The 27,225-nt window shown below is 44.2% G+C and overlaps 1 protein-coding gene across 1 annotated transcript; it reads right to left on the bottom strand.

The window, feature by feature from the left end:
- Window positions 1-723: 723 nt before the first annotated feature.
- Window positions 724-25,023, bottom strand: AIF1 (allograft inflammatory factor 1). The gene is made up of 6 exons (XM_087954258.1): window positions 24,684-25,023; window positions 16,666-16,727; window positions 9,597-9,663; window positions 8,279-8,320; window positions 3,972-4,134; window positions 724-1,379 (listed from the first exon to the last, which is right to left on the bottom strand). The coding sequence occupies exons 1-6, from the start codon at window positions 24,901-24,903 to the stop codon at window positions 1,295-1,297; spliced, it is 639 nt and encodes a 212-aa protein (XP_087810384.1). The 5' UTR covers window positions 24,904-25,023; the 3' UTR covers window positions 724-1,294.
- Window positions 25,024-27,225: the final 2,202 nt, after the last annotated feature.

The raw sequence follows: 27,225 nt of genomic DNA, 5'->3' as shown, positions 1-27,225 counted from the left end.
AAAATGGTCATAAGTCACTTTTTTCAGTGCCATTGTAACTTTGAATGGTCACTCCACAAAAGCAAAGTACCAGCAAAGGAGGGGAAAAAAAAACTCCAGAGAAGTTCCTGAGACAGGAAGTCTAGTCCTGCCAAGCATGTAGTAACGGTTAACGGAGAGGCAGTTTCTGTAAGCAACACCAGAATGTTTCCTTCCTGCCTTCCTTACAGGATTAGGCCAGTAATTTCTTCTAACAACCGGTTCTCTGAACTGCTTAGAATGTTAACAACCGGTTCTAGCGAATAGGTGCGAACTGGTAGAATCCCACCCCTGATCACAGCCCTATACCATTTTAGCCAAATCGTTATCCAATCTCTTCTTGAGAACCTCCAATGTTGGAGCATCCACAACTTCTGAAGGCAAGTCGTTCCACTGATTAATTGTTGCAACTGTCTGGAAACTTCTCCTTCATTTTTCGTTCTCCCATTGATCCAACTTTGCAACTTTGAACTGGTCAGAAGTCGAGAACTAACTGGAAACAGAACTTGCTGAGGGAACTGAAGTCTAATAAATGTCACAGATACCAGGCTGGGAAAGACTTTGATGAATTAGCCAGTAAGTAAAAGTTTATTCCCCTGGCCTCAGAATGGGGACCTTAATCCAATAAAAAGGAAAAAAAACACTATGCTCCTAGGAGAGAAAAGATACAAATCTCTGCTTTGGCCGAAGAGAAAAAAACCCAACAACATTAGAGACATTATTTATTTTTAAAATGTGCAATTATTGCATTGACCTCCCTCCTCCAGCCCTGGGCTGGAACAGGTAGTCCTTAACTTAATGACCATGACAGTGCCCAAAACTTTCCATTGCTAAGCGAGATCTTTGTTAAGTGAGTTTTGCCCCATTTTTACGACCTTTCTTGCCGCCGCTGTTAAGTGAATCACTGCAGTTGTTAAGCTAGTTAACATGGTTGTTAAGTGAATCTGGCTTCCCCACGGACTTTGCTTGTCAGGAGGTCGCAAAAGGAGATCACGCGACACTGCAACCGTCACAGGTACGAGTCAATGGCCAAGCGTGTGGATTTTGATTGCATGACCATGAGGATGCGGCAGTGGTCGTAAGTGTGAAAAACGATCATAAGATCCTTTTTTTCAGTGCCGTTGTAACTAAATGAACTGTTGTAAGTCGAGGGCTACCTGTATACTGTGTGTGTGTGTGTGTGTGTGTGTGTGTGTGAGAGAGAGAGAGAGAGAGAGAGAGAGAGAGAGAGAGACTGAGACGATATGATTCTTCTTTCTTCTGTTCTTGGGGATGGTTAAGGAAGGTCTGCCACTGTTTTCTTTGGAGCAGGCCCAGTTGGAAGCTCTTCCTTCTCTTTCATCTTTTCGTACATCAGAATTCTGCAGGGGGAAAAAACAACAACCAAATTCACAGAAGGTACTCTTCGTTTTCCCTGAATTAACATCTCTTTGAAACCTGTTTCTTACAACTAAAGGGATAATGGTGTGTGAAATAACTAGAGTCAGAGTCTAGAGCAGTGATGGCTAACCTTTTCAGCTTGGTGTGTCGAAAATCGGGAAAAAGTGTAGCCTTCCTTGGGTCGTGTGTCACTTCAAGAAATATCAATAATTTGGTTTATGACGGACTGGGCTGGGGTGATCACACAGGGCTGTGAAACTCGTCTCCCTGGTCTCAGGGCTGCAGGTGCAGGATGTGGGGATCGGAAGGCCACCTTACAGGGCTGTGAACCTCATGGATCTCCTTTCCTCCTGTAGCGTTCCTGAGGTAATGAAACTGACAAACCTCAGTTTATGGAGGTTAAAACTGGTTCTCTGCTGCAAAGATCTTGCGGCAGCGATGACACCACGCCTCCACGCAACAAGCAGGGAGCAGGGATTGGAGCAGAGCACAGGCAGCCTCTAAATGTGCAGGTTTTCCCCACACCAACAGGCGTGTCAGTCAAAGTGCCTCAGCGTGTCACGAGTGACACGCGTGTCATAGGTTAGCCATCACTGGTCTAGAGCTAATCTATTCACCTCGGAGATCTATCCCCACATTCCTAACTTCTGCAGGGAGCTCTTTTTAAACCTGCTTTACTTTTTGCCAGTTCCACTCCCAAAGCTAGCCTGGTAGAAATCATGCCAACTTGAGAAAGGACTGGGCCTCTCCAGAAGTTGCTGAACTATAGCTCCCATCAGCCTTAGCCATCGTGATCCATAGTGGAGGGATGCTAGGAGTTGTACTTTAACAAAACTGTGAAATCCCTAGGTTATTCTTATACATGTCAGCTAACCTCTTCTTAAAAACCTTCAGTGGTGGTAGAAGGTAGAATAGAATATAACTTTATTACTTAGTCTTAGACCAGCAATAGACATCACTATTTATAATACATATATATTAAAAAATACTGACACATTATAATACATTAATAGTGGATAAAAACATCCGTTAAGAAAATACATGTTCTCAAACAGTTAGGGGCACTCCCTGATTTATATGAGTGGAGATCCAATAAATATGTGTGTAAATATCATTTTCCAAAGATTGTTCTATTTCCAAAAATTGGCACAAATTGACAGCTATAATTCTGTAACCAATTTTTTTTCTAGTAGACATTGCAGCAACCCAGAATTCAGTGGTGGAGCACCCAGAACTTCTGAACAGAATGAGACAACTCGCCATGGCCAACTCGCCGCTGGATAATTAGACGCAGGACAATTTCACAATTCAATTTAATTATTCAAAATAAAATATGTTAATTTTTGTTGTTCACATTTCATTCAGTCCCTCTGTTTGCCTCCTTTAATGATTCTATGCCACTATTTCTTTGACATTAGTGTGTGAGTTGGCCATGGCAAGTGGGCCGTGGAGAATTGGCTGTAGCGAGTTGGCCATATTGAATTGTCATGGACCCACTTCTGAAGGCCAGCCATTTCACTGGTTAGTTGTTCTCACTGTCATGAAATGTCTCCTTAATTCTAGGTGGCTTCTTTAGTTGGAGGTTATCATCCATTGGTTCTTGTCCTGACTTCTGGTGCTTTGGAAAATAGGTTGACCTCCTCTTCTTTATGGCACCCGTCAAATATTGGAACACTGCTATCATGTCACCCCTAGTCCTTGTTTTCCCTAGACTAGCCACACACAGTTCCTGCAACCGTTCTTCATATGTTTTAGCCTCTGGTCCCCTAATAATCTTTGTTGCTCTTCTCTGCACTCTTTCCCGAGTCCCAAGATCTTTTTTATATTGTGATATTCAAAACTGGATGCAGTATTTTAAGTGTTGTCTTACTAAGGCTTTATAAAGTGGTATTAACATTTCATGTGATCTTGATTCTATCCCTGTTAATGCAGCCTAGGATTGCGTTGGCTTTTTTGGCAGCTGCAGCACGCTGCTGGCTCATATTTAAGTGATTGTCCAATAGGACTCCAAGATCTCGCTCACTATTGAGCCAGATACCACCTATTTTATACCTGTGCATTTGGGTTTTTTGTTGCCTAAGTATAGAACTGTACTTTTCTCACCATTGAATTTCATTTTGTTAGATAGGGCCCAGACTTCAAATCTGTCAAGATCCTTCTGGCTCTTGAGCTTATCTTCTGGGGTGTTGGCTATTCCTACCAGCTTGGTGTCATCTGGAAATTTGATGAGTTTTTCATCTAAATACTTTATGTAGTGGGCCTAAAACAGAACCTTGGGGTACCCCACTGTTTACTTCCCTCTATGTAGATGTGGTTTCATTAAGGACTACATCATGAGCGTGGTTTTGTCAGTTAGTTACAAATCAATCTGGTGGTGATGCTATCTATCTTACAACTTTTCTAACTTAATAAGAAGTAGGTCGTGGTCTACTGTATCAAATGCCTTTCTGAAATCCAAGTATACTATGTCCACAGCACTTCTCTGGTCCACTAACTTATGTCATGTTGTAAACCGCCCAGAGTAACCTTGTGGTAAAATGTGCAGTTAATGAATGTAATAAATAAATACTTACATTTTAAAGATAGCCGATCGCTTTCCCAGCATCATAGAGACAAAGTCACGGTAATTGATGGTTTCTCTCATCCCTCCTGTGATCTCCGTGATCATTTTTTTCAGTTCTAGGTGGGTCTTGGCTGCACCCATTTTTTCCAACATCCGCTTCAGAGCCATGATATCTTGAAGAAATAGGAGGAACAAGAATGAACCACAATAAAAGGGAAGATAAAAGGCACAAAGATGCACCAGCTTCTAAGAAAAGATAGGATAGAATAGGATAGAGTACACATAACAGATAACAGATAATCAGAGTTGGAAGGGACCTTGTAGGTCATCTAGTCCACCCCCCTGTCCAAGCAGGAGACCTTACACCATTTCTGACAAATGACAGTCCAGTCTCTTCTTGAAAGTCTTACATGATACAATACAATTTATTTGGCCAGGTGTGATTGGACGCCCAAGGAATTTGTCTCTGGTGCAGAATCTCTCAGTGTACATGCAAAGCAACAGAGAGGCTGTGAGGTTGATCTTAGGTAGAGGCTAATATTTGGAATAGACTCTCCTGCTCAAGCAGGGGGTTGGACTAAATGACCTCCAAGGTCCCTTCCAACTCTGTTATTCTATGTCTAGAGTAATAATAATCAATGACACCAACAAGAGGGGATAGCAGAGAAGATGAAAAGGATAATATGTCAGTCCTGAAGCCGGCCTGGCTGAAGCCATCTTGGAGCTTCAGTATTGCCACACTGGAGTGAGGGATTAGGAGGTGGGGGATTGGAGATAGTTGGGGTTGTGAAGTCAAAATAAAATACTTTCTCTTGGGAAACAAGGTCATTCTCACACCTGGCCGGAGGAAGGAGGAGTGATGTCACCAAGCCAGTGGACGCTGCCTTGATTGGGCCATGTGACTGATTGTTTGGGATTGGAGGGTGGGGGGAAACTTTCAGTTTTAATTAGATTAAAACCGAGGGACCCTTCAGAGTCGGTTTTCACCAGCTCTGTGCCAATTTGTTATTTCCAATAAAGCTATTCTTTGAGGAATCTACCTGCCTTGGAGTTTTGCTTGCAATGGATCTATTACTTGGAACCTTGACATCATAATAATCATCATCATAATAATAATAATAATAATAATAATAATAATAATAATAATAATAATAATAATAATAATACAGCCGGACAAAATAGGTGAATATATTCAGACATAAGATGGTACTGTGGGGATTAGGTGCTCATCAGAGTGATGGCATGAGAGAGAAAAAACCTGCCCCTGTGTCTACTCATTTTGGCACGTAACACCCTATAACGGCATCCTGAGGGAAGGAGTTGAAACAGGTCCAGGACCATGGTTTATGCCCAAGACTATGGTGATTCACTGAATGACCACACAACAAAAAAAATCATAAAATTGGGTCAGACGTGTGATGACCCACTTAACAACCAGCAAGACTTAACACTAATTCTGGGCTCAATTACGGTCGTAAGCCGAAAACGACCGGTAAATGTTACAAATTGGTGGTTGAACTAATAAGCAAGCTCCAACTACATCAGGGGTGTCAAACTCAAGACCTTGCCTATGAGGTGTGTAGATCTGGCCTACGGGGCTCCCCTGTAAACAATGAAGGCCCGGTCCGCGGTGCCTATGCCAGCGAAAATGGAGCATGGAGAGTTGCAGGAGGCCATCCCCGCTAAAGACGGAGCTCGCAAGGGCCACGCGCACACATCCCCAGCTCCATTTTTGCTGGCAAAAAGTTGCAGGAGGCCGTCCCAGCCGAAAACGGAGCTTGGGACCCTTGCTTTCACTGGCAGAGTGCTCGGGCCGCCACAGGTGCCCCTCTGAGACGAGTTACCTCAAGCTGGCCATGCCCCTCCCCCGAGGTCAAACACAACCCCGATGTGGCCCTCAATGAAATCGAGTTTGACACCCCTGCCGTAGATGAATTGAGTCCAAACGGCAGCTTGGTTCCTCAAGCACAGCCTGTGTTTTCAAACATTTTCATCCAAATGAGGTCTAAAAAGAATGGCAAATTAAGTCCAAATTCTCATGAATCAATAAAAGTGTGACTAGGCCAGAAGGCAAGCAAGAACTGCTTTGGTTAATTTCCGGTGTGGGGAACACGTGCAAGGGAAACTGTTTATTCAGCACACTGGAGAATGAAGTTAGTCAAATTAAATTATATATATATGTTTAGGGACCATAGTTATGATGGCACTGAAAAAAAACGTGACTTATGCCCTTTTTTCACATTTACAACCATTGAGGCATCCCCATGGCCATGTGATCAAAATTTGGACACCTGGCAAATGGCCTGCACCTATGATGGTTATAATGTCTTGGGGTCACCCACCCTCTGCAACCAGGGGTGGGATTCTACCAGTTTGCACCTATTCGCTAGAACCAGTTGTTAACATTCTAAGCAGTTCGGAGAACTGGTTGTTATTAGAAATTACTGGCCTAATCCTGTAAGGAAGACAGGAAGGAAACATTCTGGTGTTGCTTACAGAAACTGCCTCTCCATTAACCCTTATTACGTTTTTGGCAGGAGTAGACTTCCTGTCTCAGAAACTTCTCTGGAGTTTCCCCCCCCTCCTTTGCTGGTACTTTGCTTGTGTGGAGTGACCATTCAAAGTTACAATGGCACTGAAAAAAGTGACGTATGACCATTTTTCACACTTACGACTGTTGCAGCATCCCCACACTCATGAGAGGCCAGGCGAGGAGATGTGTGCCTCGATGTGAGTGATATTGAGTTGGCCACGCCCATCCAATAACATGACCACCAAGCCATGTCCACCCAGTCACGTGACCACCAAGCCACGCCCACCACCTAAGCCACGCCCACAGAACCGGTTGTTAAAAACATTGAATCCCACCCCTGCCTGCAACCCTCTGACCAGAAAACTCAACTTTTAGAATAATAAAATGTCATAATAATATTGGTTGGTATGGTGGACTTGCATATACAGCCGCCCAGAGTTGTTGGGTGGGCAGCAAATAAAATTTCCAAACAAACAAACACAGCTACGTGAGGAATGCCCCTTTTTCTTTTCATTTTACCTCTCAAATAACGACCCTGTGAAATTAGCTCTGAAATCATCCAATTTCCATGGGTGACTATGGATTTAAAATCTGGGTCTCCCCTATCCTAAACTAGCATTTTAATCATTCTACTGCAAATTTATGAACACAATATTTTCACATGATATTTTTTTGTAGCCCCTTGTTTTTCAGGCCCTTCTAATTTTTGCTTTGTTAATCTTAACTTCTGATTTGTTTTTTGTTTTTTTTTGGACTAATTTTAATTTTTTTGGCTTTTATTTTGTTACATTTGTAACAAAATAGTTTTCTTGCTGACTTTCGTAGTTTAAACAATTTGGCTTTTGAAAGAAGATGTTTTGGGGTGGGTTGATGCTTGCAGGTGTCTTCATGTTCTATAAATGCAAAATAAATTTCTATAATGTTTCCAGAAAAAAATGACATGGAGACAAACATGAAAGTCATTAGAAAGCATTATTTTACTGTGGTATTTTATTAGTAACAAGAACAATGGATAAAGCAGGATATTTGAGGACTTCATTCTTTTAATTTTTTAAAAATAAACTTTATTACCAGTAAAAAAACTAACAAGAAGTAATAATTAGAATAAAAATAGAGGAAAAAAAGAAAAAGAGAATAAAGACAAGAACGCAGCTCGAAGAAAAAAAAAGATTACAAAGAAGTGACTTTCGTTTTTTTTAAACAATAAAAATGAATTAGCCCATGTTTTTAAAATAGTGATAGAAATGGATTTGATCCAACCCCTATTTCCTGAATTAAGGTTTGGATTAGAATACAGCATTCTAATTGTACACCTCCAGATTTAGTAACATAGCGCCTCATTCAACAAGCAGATCAAAATTCCTATTCATATATATATATTTTAATTAGTTTAGAAATGTTTACTTTGAATGTACACGTTTGGCTATAGTTTAACTATTTAAAAATTGAAGACGGGAGGGCTGTGTTTACAAAACAGCAGATTGATGAAGAAATAATATCAAATGGAAATTGCAAAGATTGACCATTTTCGTTTTTACACTAAATTCTAAATCTATATTTTTATGGACGAGGTGGCAATTTCATTTTTAAAACAGTGATTAATTTTAAATATCTTGGCTGAGAACTGGAGGAGTTGTTGGGAGTGTAGGAGAGACAACAATCCTAGCATATTTCTACGGGGCTATTTATGGTCTGTATTATTTATGGAGCAGAAAGATTATGGTGCATATAGAAAAATATTTCTGTGTCGATTCGTGTGAATCTTATCTATCGGTAACACTTACCTATATCACCTTGTGCATTGAGATCAAATTCCATGTATTTCTCTGCAAAAAAAGAAGAAGAAGAAGAAGAAGTCCAAGAACACATTATAAGTCTATATCCATTCCATCATAAATTCCAATTTTGAGGAATTGGGATTACCGGCATAAGAAACCAGGAACCAGGATAGAATTCAAAAGCGTTGTGAGTTTATTCCATGTTACCTATACACAAGAATCTGATCTACTAATGGTCAGTGCAAAGTAGCATCAGGTAAGAGTCAGGCACCAGGTAAGATTAAGGACTGGGCCAGTGGTGGGATTCAATTTATTTTACTACCAGTTCTGTGGGCATAGCTTGGTGGGCATGGCAGGGGAAGGATACTGTAAAATCTCCAGTCAGAGGTGCTATTTGCCAGTTTTCCGAACCACTCAAAATTTCTGCTACCGGTTCTCCAGAACTGGTCAGAACCTGCTGAATACCACCTCTAGGCTGGACTCTAGGCCACTTTCAGGGGCATAAGGACTCCAGACTGATGGTGCATTTCACACACACTCCCTTGGGTATAGCCTGTTCATCTACATGCCCCAAAAATGCTTTTATAAAAGGCAACTGGACTTTCTTGTTTGTTTGTTTTTTGTTTGAAAACGTTTTGCTTCTCATCCAAGAACTGAACGGTGGGGAATGGAAGGATTTATATTATTTGCAGTCATCTGGTTATTAGTTTTCTCAGAGTCGCTGAGGCCATTTGGAGGCTTATATCTGTATCCTCAGAGTCCCCTGAATCAGAGTGTGTAAAGGGGTGTAGAACCTTCTCGGGACTGCTGAAACAGAGGTGGTATATTCAGCAGGTTCTGACCAGTTCTGGAGAACCGGTAGCCGAAATTTTGAGTAGTTTGGAGAACCGGCAAATCCCACCTCTGATTGACCCCGCCCCCATCTCTTCTCTGCTTCCCGAGTCCCAGCTGATTGGCTGGGTCTGCTTTTGTTGCCCTGCACAGGAGAACGGAGCTGAAAAGCAGGTTAGTGGGGCGGGGAGAGAATGGAGATTTTACAGTATCCTTCCCCTGCCACACCCACCGAGCCACGCCCACAGAACCGATAGTAAAAATGTTTTGAATCCAACCACTGTGCTGAAAGGGCTGCATTGTAGACAGGAGATAGGCGGTGTCGAACCTCCTCCCTTCTCTGTTGAAAGAGGATGGTTCCATTTTAACATAGATGGCTCTTTCTGACGCTCTCCTCATTTAAGAAACTTGAAGTGGATCTGTTCTACTCTGCCAAACTGCAATATCCCATTCCACCCTTTCCATTACCACGTCCGTCACCAAGGTCACTCACTTTTAAATAGTTCGAGTTTTTCAGCGAGGTCCTCATCTGTGCTGTATTTTGGGCTCTCCAAGAATTCCTGCAGAAGGTCGGGGAGAAAAAAAAAAGAGTGTAAGAGCGGAGTAGAACACAACACAAAGCAAAGAGGCAGTTTGAGGGTGGGAATAGCATTAGCTGTGTCCTAATGGGAAAAGGGTGGCCTATCGTAAGACCCATCCAGTATTTGAGTGGCTGCCATAAAGAGGACGGGGTGGGTGGGTGGGTTTCAACTTATTTTCCAGAGCACCAGAGGGCAGGACGAAAAAGAAAATGGATGAAAAGTAATCAAGGAGAGAAGCCACTGGAACTGAGGGGAAACTTCTTAACAGTGAGGACAATTAGCATAAGCGCACCAACGTGCCTACCGTCCCTGTCCTATTGTTTCTCTTATTCTTTTATTTTTCTTATATGTACCCATTTCATGTATTCACAACTATGTATACGCTTATACTTATTATCTTGTAAACAATTGGCAAATCAAATAAATAAAATAAAATAAATAAAGTGGAACAGTTTGCCTTCAGACGTTGTGAGTGATTCATCACTGGATGTTTTTAAGAAGAGACTGGACAGTCACTTGTCTAAAGTAGTACAGGATCTCCTGCTTGAGCGGGGGAGGGGGGGTTGGACTAGAAGACCTCCAAGGTCCCTTCCAGATCTATTCTGATTGATTGAACCTGTTAAGACCATTAAGACCCAATTCCATCCATACTTAACTTGGAGTAATTTTGACTGAACTCTGAATAGTACTCTGATACAGTGTTTCTCAACCTTGGCAGTTTTAAGCTGGGTGGACTTCAACTCCCAGAATTCCCCAGCCATCATGATTCCTAGAATTCTGGGAATTGATATCCACAAGAGGGTTGGCTTTATCTCTGAGGCAAGACTACCCTCTTTGCATTCTGAATGAAGTTGAGCAAATGCTGAGTAAAAATGGAACATGGCTGTGGTAGTAGAGTTGTAACATGAGGATTTAGATGTGTTTTTCTGCCCCAAAATGGCATGGATTCCTTTTAGTTACCTCAGATTAAGGCTGAGTGATGGTCTCCCCATCAAAGTTTCCATTAGATTTAAGCCTTTCATATGAAGAGGAAGAGTTCAGCTTACAGACTTTCAAAGATAATCAAGTGTATACATTTTAACTTTTATTATTAAGCAGAATGGGAGTAATTTTGATTACCAGCCAGTGGGGATTTAGCTAAGAAACCTATTATTTGATTCATTTGAAAATACAGTGAGTGCTTGGTTCTAATTTCATTCAATTATTTTTCTTGATTTCATTGCAGCAAGATATATTGGAAAGACTTTGGGGTTAATGCATACATTTGATCCCGATTCCCATAAGAACCTCGATCCTTTGTGATTACAGTAATTTAAGAATGGCAGATAAAAGACTTTTCTGGGAGAACCTAGGCAGGAAGAAAATATTAATATTTAACTTAACTGGTCATTAAAAATTCTTTTAAAGTTTTGAGAGGCTTCAGAAAGAATTTAGATTGCCTAAAAATTGTCGGTCGCAATGTATCCAATTAAAACATTGTTGATATTCCAAATGCAGCCATCTGCATTGCCAGCTGCTAAAATCACTGGCTGTGTTACAAAAGGTATTGGTGGTAGCTAAATGTATAGGGAAGGCTATCTGGGGCAAAGGGAAGTTTCTAGGACAACTTGCTATGGCCAACTTACCACAGGACAACAGTTAACATTAATATTGAAGAAATGGTGGAATGAAATCGCCAAAGAAAGGATGCAAAAGGAAGGACAAAAGGAAATGTGAATGACAAAAGTGAAAGTTGTTTAATTCTTTTAAATAATTAAATTGAACAGTTGAACTGTCTCGCAGTACATTGTCCCATGGTGAGTTGTCTGCGGTGAGTTGTCCAGTGGTGAGTTGTCCCATTCCAGGGGGCAGGGAGTTCAAACAAGTAAAGATGGGCGATCATGTAATGAAAGCCTTGGGGTTTGAATCACATGGTCACAGCTGCCATCTTAAATTTTTGACCCCTTTGAACATAACATTGCATTATTATATACATTAAGATGTATCTTGTTCTATTTTAACTTTAATCTCCCCACCTCCCTCCCTCTCCTGCCTGGTGCCTGCTTGTCTGTCTGTCTGTCTGTCTGTCTGTATCTATCTATCTATCTATCTATCTATCTATCTATCTATCTATCATCCATACTCTACCTATCTGTCCATCATCCATCCATATCATCCATCATATCATCCATCCATCCATCCATCACCCCATCCATCCATCATCCATCCATCCATCCATCCACTTACCTATCCATCCATCCGCTTACCTATCCATCCATCCATCCATCCATCCATCCATCCATCCATCCACTTACCTATCCATCCATCCATCCATCCATCCACTTACCTATCCATCCATCCACTTACCTATCCATCCATCCACTTACCTATCCATCCATCCATCCATCCATCCATCCATCCATCCATCCATCCATCCACTTACCTATCTATCTATCCATCCATCCATCCACTTACCTATCCATCCATCCATCCATCCATCCATCCATCCATCCATCCATCCCATCCATCCATCTATCCACTTACCTATCCATCTGTCCATCCATCCATCCATCCATCCATCCATCCATCCATCCATCCACTTACCTATCCATCCATCCATCATCCATCTATCCATCCATCCATCCACTTACCTATCCATCCATCCATCATCCATCTATCCATCCATCCATCCATCCATCCATCCATCCATCCATCCATCCATCCATCCATCCATCTACCCACTTACCTACCTTCCTATCAGTGGTGGGATCATCCATCGTCCATCCATCCATCCATCCATCCATCCATCCATCCATCCATCCCATCCATCCATCCACTTACCTATCTATCCATCCATTTATCCACTTACCTATCCATCTGTCCATCCATCCATCCACTTACCTATCCATCCATCCACTTACCTATCCATCCATCTATCTATCCACTTACCTATCCATCTGTCCATCCATCCATCCACTTACCTATCCATCCATCTATCATCCATCTATCCATCCATCCATCCACCCACTTACCTACCTTCCTATCAGTGGTGGGATTCAAAAACTTTACTATCGGTACAGTGGGCGTGGCTTGGTGGGCACGCTTTGTGTGCGTGCACACACTTTGCGTGCATGCGTGCGCCAAACACACACTTTGTGCAGGTGCAGAGACATTCCAACTCACCTCCTGCAAGCTTGCACTCTCCCGGTCACTTCAGCAGCTGCCGCGCAGTGCTATTCTGTGCCGCGCAAAGCAGCTGTGCTTCAAAAGCAGAAGATAAAAGTGGGTGGGCAGGTGGGCCCAACAGCAGAGCGGTGGAGAGAACCAATTCAGTCTCTGTTGCTGATCGCTGCTACCGGTTTGGCAGAACCAGGCCGAACATAGAATACCACCACTTCTACCTATCCATCCATCCATCCATCCACTTACCTACCTATCCATCTATCTATCCACCCACCCACCTACTTGTCCATCCATCCATCCACTTACCTACCTATCCATCTATCTATCCACCCACCCAACTACTTGTCCATCCATCCATCCACTTACCTACCTATCCATCTGTCTATCCACCCACCCAATCTTGTCCATCACCCACCCCTACCTACCTATCCATCTGTCTACCCACCCACCTACTTGTCCATCCATCCATCCACTTACCTACCTATGCATCTATCTATCCACCCACCCACCCACCCTCCTTCCTACCTTCCTACCTACCTACCTACCTACCTATCCATCTATCTAATGTATCTATCTGATCATCTTCCTTGTACTTTACCACGTGAAACAAGTGTCAGCTCTGGAAGCCATATTGAGACCAGATGATCCCACGCTGCCACATTTTGAGCCTGGGAAAGTGGGAGGGGGGAATTTCTTGGAGTGTATGTGGTTAAACATAATAGCATTCTTCTCCTAAGTCAAGGTCATGTTATTTCTGCACCTGGGTGAGGGGAAGTCTAAAAGTTGGGATGGATGGTGATTGGGGCATGTGATGCGATGATGGGTGCAGGCGGATGGATTTTGTAGTTTTTACTTATTGCAAGGAAGCCCAGAACTTTCAGATTTGGGATTCCCAAGTTGTGCCAGTTTACTGTCCAAATTAAACAGAACTTTTGAGAAGATGTCTGTCTCAGAGTTATTCGTTGGACTGGAGGTTTTCTGGAATGCTGACCACAATCAAAATATTATTAGGAAATCAGATTGAAGAGGGCTGTCATGACAAAATTATTTCTACTCTTTTTAACAAGTATGTCTGGGCAGAAAATCATTGCTATTTTCTGCTGATGTTCTTGGTGATGGTGAACATAGACGAGCTATTTTCAAAGGCAGATGCATGTCTAAATAAATCCCACTTTTCCAGTGAAGGCTGCACATTAGACGTTCTGTCATTGTTAAAGGCAGTGCGGAATCTGGTAAGGAAAACTGAAGTGATGAGCCAACAATCCACAGGTTGTCCCGTGTTATAATCTATTTTAGCCACTAGGAGGCAGCTAAACTATAAAGTTAGGTAGTATGTTGGGCCAGGGACAAATATAGAATTTCAGCAGTGTTGGATGGGTGAGACTTGGTTTTATTGCTAGCATATATCTTTGACAATAAAAAGTTACTTATTTATTTTATGCAAAAACGTTGCAGTTGAAGAGCCAGTCTTTCTAATGCTGGAGAAAAACATTTCATAGACACCTAAGCCTAAGTATATCTTTTTTTGCAGTTTTTCGCTCTGAAATTTGTCACCAAAAAAGTTAAATAGTGTGTCCTTCTTTCCCTCCTTATAGTCCTCCTTTCCGATTGTCTATATCCTCCTTTGCCTGTTCGGATATCTGCTAGTTCCAGTCTCATCTATGTCCTGTAGCTGAGAAACCAACTTTGTCCCAGAGGTGCTTTTGTAAAAGGCAACTGGATTTTGTTTTTCCTCAAAGACGTTTTGCTTCTCATCCAAGAAGCTTCTTCAGTTCTGACTGAAACTTCTTGGAGGAGAAATGAAACATCTTCAAGGAAAAACAAAGCCCAGTTGCCTTTTGAAAAAGCACCTTGGGGACAACCATAATTTGGATCACTGAGAATCTCCATAGGCAACTTGTTATTCCCATTTTATCCAGTGGTGGTGCTCAGGTTTTTTTTTACTATCGATTCTGTGGGCGTGGCTTGGTGTGGCTTGGTGGGTGTGGCAGAAGAAGGATACTGTAAAATCCCCATTCCCTCCCCACTCCTGGGGGAAGGTTATTGCAAAATCTCCATTCCCTCCCCACCCCACTAACCTGCTTTCCAGCTCCACTCTCCTGTGTAGGGCAACAAAAGAAGTCCCAGTCGATCAGCTGGGACTCGGGAGGCAGAGAATAGATGGGGGCAGGGCCAGTCAGAGATAGTATTTACCAGTTCTCCGAACTACTCAAAATGTCCACTACTGGTTCTCCAGAACCTGTCAGAACTGGCTGAATACCATCTCTTATTTTATCCCAGTTTAAATCCTGCATTATTCTGACTCGTTGGAAAAGCTATTGCCAGATTCCTCCTGATTTTTAGCTTCCATGGGCTACTGTACCATCATTCTTCTCCTACAATGTTCCTATCATTACAGAAAAGTCTACAGCTGTAGTCATACTGTAAAATTAAACCTGGTACTGACATGATGGTTGATAAAGAGATTTATTTGCTGCTCATTGTGGACCATGGAAGTTGAGATTTTAGCAAGAGGGCTTCTTGGTTTGTAATCTGTTATTTGAATCTCTCTGCTCATGTATTTACTAATCGGATTATTTCACCAGTAATTGAAATGCAATATGGGACCTAAGGATGACCTTCATTTCCCCTACATTTTAATCCAATGCTGCAACTTTTGACATAAGATAACCGGATGAAATCCATGGTACGTGGTTTGCTGGACTTTAGAAAAAATAGGTTATCTCCAGATCATATCATGTGCGTTTGTGTGTCAATCAATCAATAAATATGAAACTGATATAAGAATCTGTACCTGAGTTTGCTGAAGTGATATAGTAATGTGGTAAATATGTAGACATACAGTCAATTGGAGTAAGTCAAATATAGTGCAGCTTGGCAAAAAGTAGGTAAAATCTAATTTTTGTTTATTGATTGGAACTTCTTAATTATGGCCCTGTTTAGTGGATAAGAATGCTTCAATACGTATCACCAGGATAAAACAGAGTATTAAAAGATGGATGAAAATAACCTTAAATGTGTGTGGAAGAACGAATGCAATAAAAATGAATTTTGCATCAAGACTGATATGTATTAATTTTGGGAGCAGAATCTGTTTGGACTGGGCCAAAGTCTTGCAGGGAGCTTCAGTGGCTGAGTGAGGGGATTAGAACTCAGGCCTTCTCACTCCTCGTTCAAAACCTTCTCCACTAGACCTGGGGCCAATCCCCTGTCTCAGCCAAAAATCACTTTCATGTCTGAGAATAGACTTGAACCTGGCCTGACTCACAATTCCTATGTTTGTAGCCTATTTCACCATTGTTAATCAAGGATATTACCCAATTAACTTCGTTTCCTGAGTTTACATACTGTACATGAATTGTTCAGGCAATGTGGGCATCTCTCAAGAGGTTCAAAAACTGTTTTTCAACCTTGGCAAATCTCTATGGAGATTCCCAGTCATGGTTTTCCCAAAGGTGCTTTTTTCAAGAGGCAACTGGACTTTCTGGTTTTTCTTTGAAGACGTTTCGCTTCTCAACCAAGACGTTTTTTCAGCTCTGACTGGATGGTGGATAAATCCTTCCATTCCCCGCAATTCCAGTCAGAGCTGAAGAAGCTTCTTGGTTGAGAAGCGAAATATCTTCAAAGAAAAATCAGAAAGTCCAGTTGCCTCTTGGGAAAAAAGCACCTTTGGATCAACCTTGGCAAATTTAAGACGTGTGGACTTCAACTCCCAGAATTCCCCTGCCAGCTCGAAGTCCACAGTTGTCAGGGTTGAAAAACACTGCTGAAAAATGATTGGTGGATAGTGCACGGTGTAAACACAAACTTGAGCCTTACCTTGTTGAGGGAATCTAACAATTCTTCCTGCTGAACCTTCAACGCCCCATAGGCCTTTCCTCCTAAGGGAAGGAGAAAACATTAACAGCCATATAAAATTGTTCACATATCTGTGCTTTCCTTCCCACATGTTCCTCTGGGCCTTATCCAGTATTTACAGTTCCTCTTTAAGTGGCAGTTTCTTGATGAGAAAAGGGGTGAGATGTTCCTCTCTTTGGGCTTTGCTTTTCTGTAGATCTTGGGCAATCAAAGAGGAACTAAACCAAATATTCTGACTCAGTGTTTTTTTTCCTGTTGATCCTCTCTGCTCCCTCACCCCGTAACAACAAAGAGGAAAAGGGAAAGCTGAAAACAGCCACAGTTCGTCCTCAGCTTACGACCAAAATTGAGCCCCAGTTTTTTGGGTGATTAAGTGAGACATTTGTTCAATGTGTTTTGTCACATTTTACAACATTTCTTGCTCCAGTTGTTAAGTCAACCGGTTCTCCAGTCAGTAACATGGTGGTTAAACGAATCAGGCTTTTCCCCTTGTCAGAAGATCGCAAAAAACAGGTCACATGACCTGTTATGATGCCCAGCAACCATCATAAATACGAACCAGTTGTCAAGCATTTGATCACATGACCACGTGGATGCCGCAAAGGTTGTCACTGTGAAAAATAGTCGTAAGTCACTGGATTCAGTGCTGTTTTAACTTTGAATGGTCACTAAACGAACTGTTGTGAGCCAAGAACTACCTGGATTGTGATAAGATTCCTAAGAGGTCTGTAAGGGGCGTGCATAAGTGCACCATCGTGCCTTCCGTCCCTGTCCTATTGTCCCCATTTAATCGTACCTATTTTCTGTATTCTTATTCATGTTTATACTTATACCTATTATCTTGTAAGCGATCAAATAAATAATCAAATAAATAAATAAAATAAAGAGACTATGGCTACAGTGGAAAAGTTGACATTGCAATGTTGGCCTGGGAAGGAAAAATGGGTATTCGGGTTTTTGCAAAAAAAAATAATGCATCAGCTTTTCCTTTTGCGTTTTTGTGAGAATGGCAAACTTCCACATTCATGAGTAATTTTTGTTGTTTCAAAATATCTGTCCACAATAAGAAAGAAGGTAGAGGTGGCCGGCATGGCTGTCGGTCTTTAAAGCAGAGATGGTATTCAGCAGGTTCTGACCAGTTCTGGAGAACCGGTAGCGTAAATTTTGAGTAGTTTTGAGAACCAGCAAAGATCACCTCTAACTGGAGATTTTATAGAATCCTTGCCTTGCCACGCCCACCAAGCCACGCCCACAGAACCGGTAGTAAAAATATTTGAATTCCCACCACTGCCTTAAAGGTAGACCAGATGAGAAAATCAACCGTGAGTACTCATACTACCTTCATTGTGAGATTAGATCAACAGAATCTGGCAAGTCTGAAAGCACATCTTTCTCCCTTTACCTTTGTAACCCAAGAAACTAAGGGAAGTCGCTTCTGAAGCGGAACGGGATAACTTGCCTGAGCTAATCTGCTGCAGCCAACTTGGCCCAGGGCCACTCGCCATTGGACAATTCAACAATTCAATTTAACGATTTAAAATAATTTAAAAATATTTTAAGTTTTGTCATTCACATTTAATTTTGTCCCTCCTTTGGTGTCCTTTCTTTAATTAAAACTATCTTCCCAAGAAGATAGGCTCAAGATCCAGATGGATCTTGACAGACTAGAACACTGGGCTGTATCTAACAAAATGAAATTCAATGTAGAGAAAAGTAAAGTCCTACACTTAGGCAAGAAAAACCAAAAGTACACATGTAGACTGGGTGAAACCAGGCTCAACAGCAGTAATTGCGAGAGGGATTTGGAGTCTGAGTGGACAACCAGCTAAATATGAGCCAGCAGTGTGCAGCACCCACCAAAAAAGCTAATGCAATCCTAAGTTGCATTAACAGAGGGATACAATCAAGATTAAGGGAGGTACTAATACCACTCTATAAAGCCTTAGTAAGACCACACCTAGAGTACTGCATCTAGTTTTGGTCACCACATTATAAAAAAGATGTTGAGACTCTAGAAAAAGTGCAGAGAAGAGCAACCAGGATGATTAGGGGACTGGAGACTAAGGCATATGAAGAACGGTTACAGGAACTGGGCTTGGCTAGTCTAGTGAAGAGAAGGACCAGGTGAGACATGATAGCAGTCTTCCAATATCTGAGGGGCTGCCACAGAGAGGAAGGGGTCAAGCTATTTTCTAAAGCACCTGAAGGCCAGACAAGGAATAATGGATGGAAACTGAACAAGGAGAGATTTAACCTGGAAATAAGGAGAAACTTTCTGACAGTGAGAACAATCAACCAATGGAACAGCTTGCCCTCGGAAGTTGTGGGAGCGCCATCACTTGAGACCTTCAAGAAGAGATTGGACTGCCATTTGTCAGAAATGGTGTAGGGTCTCCCGCTTGGGCAGGGGGTTAGACTAGATGACCTACAAGGCCCCTTCCAACTCTGATTATCTGTTATCTGTTAATTATTCTGCTCCACCATTTCTTCGATATTAGCGTAACTCTCTTTCCACAGTGAATTGTCCTGTGGCGAGTTGGCTGCAGAGAGTTGGCCCTGGTGAGTTGGCTGTGGTAGGTTGTCCTAAACCTCTTCTGAAATATTTGCCACACCCAACATTGTTTTTCTTGGCTCAGCTGCCTCTTATCTGATTATTGCCTAGTGTTGTGGCCTGTCAGCCGCCGACCCCTCCAGCAGCCAAATCAGGTGAGGAGGCGGCATGGGAGTCAGGGCCAATAGCAAGGTAACCTGAGAGCTCCAAGGGGGGAGGGAATGGAGCTGTCAGAGAGAGAGAGAGAGAGAGAGAGAGAGAGAGAGAGAGAGAGAGAGAGAGAGAGAGAGAGAGAGAGAGAGAGAGAGACCCTGAGCCGTCTGTCAGCCCTCAGATGTAGAGTCAACAGCCCCCAGGTCTGGAGGTGGCTGATGAGGAAGAGGAGGAACAGCTGGGTCCAGTGCCTGATGTGCAGATGCAGAAGAGGCAGAGGAGAGGAGAGCAGTGGAAATCTGTGGGCTGATCCTTGGGATGGAAGAGCCACCGCTGGTGGTGAAGCCTGAGCTAGCTCTGAGAATAAAAGGAAGGGGGCAGAGATGAATAGATTGTGGCAGACAACTATTCATCTCCCTGCCGGACAGAATTGTTAGCCTGCCGTGAGAGAGAGAGACATTTTGTGGGGGCTGCTGGTGGTCCTAATAAAGAAATCATTGATTTAACTACAGAGATTTTGTTGTGTTTGGGGTGCTGGGTCAGAACACCTAGTCTCCTCCTCCTCCTCCCCTCCCCTTCCCCTCCTCTTCCTCTTCTCCTCCTCCTTCTCCTTCTCCTTCTTCCTCCTTCCTCCTTCCTCCTCCTCCTCCTCCTCTTCTTCTCCTCCTCCTCCTCCTCCTCCTTCTCCTCCTCCTCCTCCTCCCTCCTCCTCTCCCTCCCTCCTCCTCCTCCTCCTCCTCCTCCTCCTTCTTCCTCCTCCTCCTCCTCTTCTCCTCCTCCTCTTCTCCCTCCTCCTCCTCCTCCCCCCTCCCTCCTCCTCCTCCTCCTCCTCCTCTCCTCCTCCTCCTTCTCCTTCTCCTTCTCCTTCCTCCTCCTCCTCCCTCCTCCTCCTCCTCCTCCTCCTCCTCCTCCTTCTCCTTCTTTCTCCTCCTCCTCCCCCTCCTCCTCCTCCTCCTCCTCCTCTCCTCCTCCTCCTCTCCTCCTCCTCCTCCTCCTCCTCCCCTCCTCCTCCTCTCTTCTTCTTCTCCTCCTCCTCCTCCTTCTCCTCTCTTCTCCTCCTTCCTCCTCCTCTCTCCTCCCCCTCCTCCTCCTCCTTCTTCTCCTCCTCCTCCCCTCCCTCCTCCTCCTCCTCCTCCTCCTCCTCCTCCTCTTCTCCTCCTCCCTCCTTCTCCTTCCTCCTTCCTCCTCCTCCTCCTCCTCCTTCTCCTCCCTCCTCCTCCTCCTCCTCCTCCTCCTCCTTCTTTCTCCCTCCTCCTCCTCCTCCTCCTCCTCTCCTCCTCCTCCTCCTCCTCCTCCTCCTCCTCCTCCTCCTCTCCTCCCTCCTCCTCCTCCTCCCTCCTCCTCCTCCCCTCCTCCTCCTTCTCCTTCTTCCTCTCCCTCCTCCTCCTCCTCCCTCCTCCTCCTCCTCCTCCTCCTCCTCCTCCTCCTCCTCCTCCTTCTCCTTCTCCTTTCTCCTTCCTCCTCCTCCTCCTCTCCCTCCTCCTCCTCCCTCCCTCTCTCCTCTCTCCTCCTTTCCTCCTCCTCTCTCCTCCTCCTCCCTCCTCCTCCTCCTCTTCCTCCTCCTCTCCTCCTCCTCCTCCTCCTCCTCCTCCTCCTCCTCCTCCTCCTCCTCCTTCTCCTTCTTTCTCCCTCCTCCCTCCCTCCTCCTCCTTCTCCTCCTCCTCCCTCCTCCTCCTCCTTCCTCCTCCTCCTCTCTCCTCCTCCTCCTCCCCTCCTCCTCCTCCTCTCCCCTCCTCCTCCTCCTCTCCTCCTCCTCCTCCTCCCTCCCTCCTCCTCCTCCTCCTCCTCCTCCTCCCTCCTCCTCCCTCCCTCTCCTCCTCCCCTCCTCCTCCTCTCTCTCTCTCTCTCTCTCTCTCTCTCTCCTCTCTCTCTCTCTCTCTCTCTTTCTCTGACATTCTCACAGATCATTACAGAGATTGCCCAGTGAGCCCTTGAGAGCCTCCAGACTGTTTAGAGGCAGAATGGTATAACTTGCCATAGCCAACTCACTGTGGGACAACTCACCGCAGGACAGTTCAACAATTCAATTTAATTATTTACAAATAAATTTAAAAAGTGTTTTAATTTTTCTCATTCACATTTCATTTTGTCCTTCCTTTTGCATCCATTCCTTAAGTAGTCTATTCCACCATTTCTTAGATATTAGTGTAACTCTTATCCAGCAGCGAGTTGTTCTGTGGCAAACTGGCCGCGGCAAACTCGCCATGGCAAGCTGGCAAGTTGGTTGTGGTGAGTTGGCCATGGCGAGTTGGCTGTGGCAAATTCTCCTAGACCCATTTATGGGTACCTTTAAATCAGTTGGTGATCCTTAAAGGCAGAGGGAAGCAACCTGATACAGGTACTCCTTGACTTACAACTGTTGGTTTAGTGACCATTCAAACTTACAAAGGCACTGAAAAAAAAAGTGACATGACTTTTTCACACAACCTTTTGAGCATCCCCATAGTCACGTGATCCAAATTGGGATACTTGGCAACTGGTTCATATTTATGACGGTCGCAGTGTCATGTGATCCTCTTTTGCGACCTTCTGTCAGGCAGAGTCAATGGGGAAGCCAGGTTCACTTAACAACTGTGTTGCTAACTTTACACCTGTAGTGATTCACTTAACAATGGTGGCACGCAAAGTCGTAAAATAGTGCAAAGCTCACTCTTACTCACTCTTAGCTCACTGTCTCTCTTAGCAACAGAAATTTTGGGCTCAACTGTGGTCATAAATTGAGGACTAGCTGTACCTATCAGTATCCTTCCTTGAGCTGACATGCTGTAAAGCAAAATAAAAAAGGCCCTTCCTTCCTTCCTTCCTTCCTTCCTTCCTTCCTTCCTTCCTTCCTTCCTTCCTTCCTTCCTTCCTTCCAATCCAGTCCAATCCAATCCAATCCAATCCACTGAGGCTCTGTGCACAGACTTCTTCATGCTATTCTGAGCAAATTAAGGAAGTGCTGACTTTTATGTTTCATAACTTGAATGTATATGCTGACAATTGGATTATTTGTTTTATTTTCAGTTTAGCTCATTCCAAATATTTAAATTCAAGCTTGACCCCTGGATGCTGGTGACACCAGCTGCAGGCCACTGCTGTTATTTTAATTCCTTTTCACTGGGTCAAACCTATTTCAGAACATCGCCTGCTTTACAGTAGAATATTCATTTTCAGCAATTGCCCCACCAACACTTGGTGATACCTTGAGCCTCCAGAAGGAAACTTGGAGAAAACACGATCTCTTTAGAGTGATGTCTTGGCCATCCACCTCATACAAATAATAAAAGGGAGAAGGCAAAAGGTAGAAACACGAGTTTTGTGCTAAGACAGAGACAGAAATTAGAGAACCCCCCGAACCTGCAGGTAGCTAACTGAAAGTTGTGGGGTGTCCCTCTTCAGGGAGTGCCCCACCTTAAGAGCCTTAAAGAGCCTCGGTGGCGCAGTGGTTAGAATGCAGTACTGCAGGCTGCTTCTGCTGCCTGCCGGCTGCCTGCAATTTGGCAATTCATATCTCAGCAGGCTCAAGGTCGACTCGGCCTTCCATCCTTCCCAAATTGGTAAAACGAGGACCCAGATTGTTGGGGTTAATACGCTGACTCTGTAAACCTCTTAGATAGGGCTGTAAAGCACCGTGAAGCGGTATATAAGTCTAATGGCTATTGTTTTTGCTATTGTTATATTACCATTTTGTATTTTCTGTGGGATATGATCGGAGGCGGGCTGCTGGGGGTTCGCAGGGGTTTCGGGAGAGCCCCTAAGCTAAGATTCTGTGCAGTTTGGACAACCCCCAAATCCAACATCCTGGCTAGCCCACCCACCCCAACATGCCCCTCTCAGGAGTCCCCATGCGGCCTATTTTGGATGCAGGTAAACACAAGGTGTGCATGGAGGGTGAAAATGGGCCTTCTGGGAGTTCGGGAAGGCTGCAAATGGGCCCGTTTCCGGCTTCCAGAGAGCCTCCGGAGCCCGGGGAGGCTGTTTTTGCCCTCATGGAGGCTCGAGGAAAGCCTCCGGAGCCCGGGGAGGGCAAAAACTCCCCCCTGTCCCCCCCGTGGTACAGGAGGCCAACTAGGCCACGCCCACCACGGCCATGCCTACCCAGCAATCGGGCAGAGGACCCTTTGCTAAAATTTTTGAAGCCCACCCTTGGATATGATTAGACACGAAATTGAAGAACAACCTACCCAAGGAGAGAATGAAATCTAAAAATAAGTCAACATGACAAAGTTAAGTTTCATTCTTGTCCTCGACTGCACCGTCTCCTGTTTGGTAGAAGGTGTTTGCTGACTTGCTGCCCCGCATCAGGCAGCCCCCTCTTCATGAGGCTTCCTGTCTCCAAGACTACCCCAAAAAGTCAAGGTGACAGCCGCAACGGTGCCATTGAAGCTCTGTCGGTTGACATGTTGACTTTTTTGACCACATCCTACAGATGTCCCTACTTCCTGCTTTTCAAGCTGGGACTGTCGTCGTGCCTCGGTCGGGAAACTTTGACCAGTAGCTTGTTCTAACAGGATGTCATTGTCGGCTTATCAGCTGAGTTCCCAGCAAACATTTAAAGATTCAGAATAGAGCTGGAAGGGACCTTGGAGGTCTTCTAGTCCAACCCCCTTCTCAAGCAGGAGATCCTACACCATGTTTGGACAAATGGGTGTCCAATCTCTTCTTAAAAACCTCCAGTGATGATGCACCAAAACTTCTGAAGGCAAAGCTGTTCAGCTGTTTAATTGTTCTCACTTTTAGGAAGTTTCTCCTGAATTCCAGGTTGCTTCTCTCCTTGATTAGTTTCCAACCATCGTTTCTTTGTCCTGCCCTCTGGTGCTTTGGAAAATAGGTTGACCCCCCCTCTTCTTTGGGGCAGCCCCTCAAATCCTGGAAGACTGCTATCATGTCATCCCTAATTATCCAGCTCTTGCAACCGTTCTTCATATGTTTTAGTCTCCAGGCTTGCTTGCCAAATAATATCTGCTCATCGGATCAAGGAGGTGATAAGAACTCCAGTCCTGGCTCAGCTAAAGTTCTGCAGGCCATCTGGGAGCCCTCCTTACCTAGAAGCCTTTGGGGGTATCCTGTTAGCCTCCTTTCACAACCCAAAGTTGTCTTCTCCCGTGGTCCTATTTGGGAAAACCTATCCCAATTCTCTTTTCACCCTGTCTTCGGTGTCTCCCACTCCCAGCCTCTCCTCTTGGGTCCCTCTTACTGTGACTAATTTCCCAATGCTACTCTCTTTCTCAACTCCAAGTTGCAAGAGGCTCCGTGTTGCTTCCCTAAAGACACGAACCCAAACAGCTGGTACCTTGTGGATTCATTGGTTCGCTCGCGCCTTTGCCTTGTCCTCCAAGCGGTCGCCCCTCCGGATTCCGACACACGGCTCGGCAGCACCGCCACTCCACTCCGTGTTCCTCTAACTCAAGCGTCCTCTTCGTATAGACAGCGCAGTAACGCACGCGTGTATGTATGTATGAAGTGGCCACTTCCTTTTTTTTTCTCTTCTGCTCAGAGAAACCACAGTTCATTGGCGCGCACCCGTTGCATGGGTAGAAGAGAGCTTAATGTTTCGGGAAGCCTCGTGCTGCAGAGAACCGTGTGTGTGTGTGTGTGTGTGTGTGTGTGTGTCTGTGGGGTGAGGGGCGGGGAGGCTGGAAATGACAGGCCCACCCTTTGTGCTGAGGGAGCAGGTGGAAACTCAAGGCAAAGCTGGGGCGAAGGAGGGTTGAGGGAGAGAAGGCGGGGGGGGCAACGTTCCCAGCAGCTGCTAAGCTTAACTTCAGATTTGAAGCATCTCAAGTTATTGTGGTGTGGAAATATGCGTCGGCTCATGGTTAGCCACTGCTTCGGGGTGGGGAGAACTGCACTGGATGTTTAAAAGTCAGAGTTCATCACTCCCCATCTCCACCCCCAGCCCAAATGGCCCGTGGAGCTCTGACAGAAGATGACGACAAATTGATGCATTTTTCCCCCCCGCTGTTTTGAGTTTCACTCGTTTTAAAGTAGATTGGAATAGTTTTAAGTATGGGAAAGGGAGCCAAAGGCCTCCCTGTGGCAAGATACAGGTAGTTCTCGGCTTACAATAGTTCCTTTAGTGACAGTTCCCAATTAGAAAGGCATTGAAAAAAGTGGCTTATAACCAGTTTTCACACTTATGACCAGAGGTGGTATTCAGCAGGTTTGGGCCAGTTCTGGAGACAACGGACATTTTGAGTAGTTCGGAGAACCGGCAAATCCCACCTCTGACTGGTCCTGTCAACCCCATCTATTCTCTGCCTCCCGAGCCTCAGCTGATCGGCTGGGTCTTCTTTTGTTGCCCTGCACAGGAGAACGGAACTGGAAAGCAGGTTAGTGGGGTGGGGAGGGAATGGGGATTTTGCGGTATCCTTCCCCTGCCATGCCCACCAAGCCACGCCCACCAAGCCACACCACACCCACCAAGCCACACCCACAGAACCGGTAGTAAAAAAAAAATTGAATCCCACCAGTGCTCACAACCACTGCAGCATCCCCATAGTCATGTGATCAAAATTCAGACGCTTGGCCACTAGTTCATATTTATGACAGTTGTTGTGTCCAGAGCTCAGGTGATCACCTTTTGTGCCCTCTGACAGGAAAAGTCAATGGGGCAGCCAGGTTCACTTCACAGCTGTAGTGTTACTAGCTTCACAGTGTTACTAGCTTCACAGCTGCAGTGATTCACTTTTACAACGGTGGCACGAAAGAGTGTAAGATGGGGACAAAATTCACTTAGCAACTGTCTTGCCTAGCGACAGAAATTTTGGGATCGATTGTGGCCTAAGCCGAGGGACTGCCAGTATTCCTGTTTTCCTAACCCAGCTCCCATTTATTTATGTATGAATTAAATTAATATGACTGTACATCTCAAGGAAAGTGACTCTGGGTGGCATCAATCCAATAAAAGAATGTAAATATAAATAATTGTTACCTAAAACTATTTTATATACATATACATATACATTTACATATACATATACAGTACATACATACACACACACAAACACACATATTAAAAATATTAAGAACTAAGGGCGAAAAGCAGTATTAAAGAAAGGAAGAAAAGTAACAGATGTCAATAACAATGTAGCCGGCTTATATTCACTTCTCCTTGGGGTCTCCAGGTCTGCTGGCATAACCAGCTCTTTGGGGACCTTCAAAAGTTCAGAAGTGATGAGGCTGACTTCTTAGAAGCGTTGGAGAAGCCCGGCAGATGAAATAAAAATAATTGAATTTAAAAAGAATCATCCTGAAAACCACTTCAAAGGCTTGTAAGATACTCATGATGCTCCAGACGAGGTATTTCTGGTTTGCTTACTAAATCGTCCTAAAATTAGACGTGGGGTTAGGTTTTGATCTAGGGGTGTTTGGTGGACTTTTGCCCATGGTCTAGGGCAAGGGTCTTCAAACTTGGCAGCTTTAAGACTTGTGGACTTCAACTCCCAGAATTCCTGAGCTAACATGACTGGAGGAGGAATTCTGGGAGTTGAAGTCCACAAGTCTTAAAGCTGTCAAGTTTGAAGACCCCCTGATCTGGGGATTGTAGACTTTTGCTACTTTTCCAGTTTACAGAGATTTAGAATAGAGTAGAATAACAGAGTTGGAAGGGATCTTGGAGGTCTTCTAGTCTAACCCCCTGCTTAGGCAGGAAACCCTACACAACTTCAGACAAAGGGTTATCCAATCTCTTCTTAAAAACTTCCGGTATTGGAGCATTTACAACTTCTGGAGGCAGGTTGTTCCATTGATTCATTGTCCCAACTGTCAGTAAATTTCTCCTTAGTTCTAAGTTGATTCTCTCCTTGATTAGTTTCCACCCATTGCTTCTTGTC

Source organism: Notechis scutatus, chromosome 2 (genome assembly GCF_049901735.1).
Source record: "Notechis scutatus isolate UNSWTSFEM ecotype Mainland chromosome 2, rNotScu1.2, whole genome shotgun sequence".
In the NCBI taxonomy this organism is placed as follows: domain Eukaryota; kingdom Metazoa; phylum Chordata; class Lepidosauria; order Squamata; family Elapidae; genus Notechis; species Notechis scutatus.
This window is presented reverse-complemented; position numbering and strand designations above follow the sequence as displayed.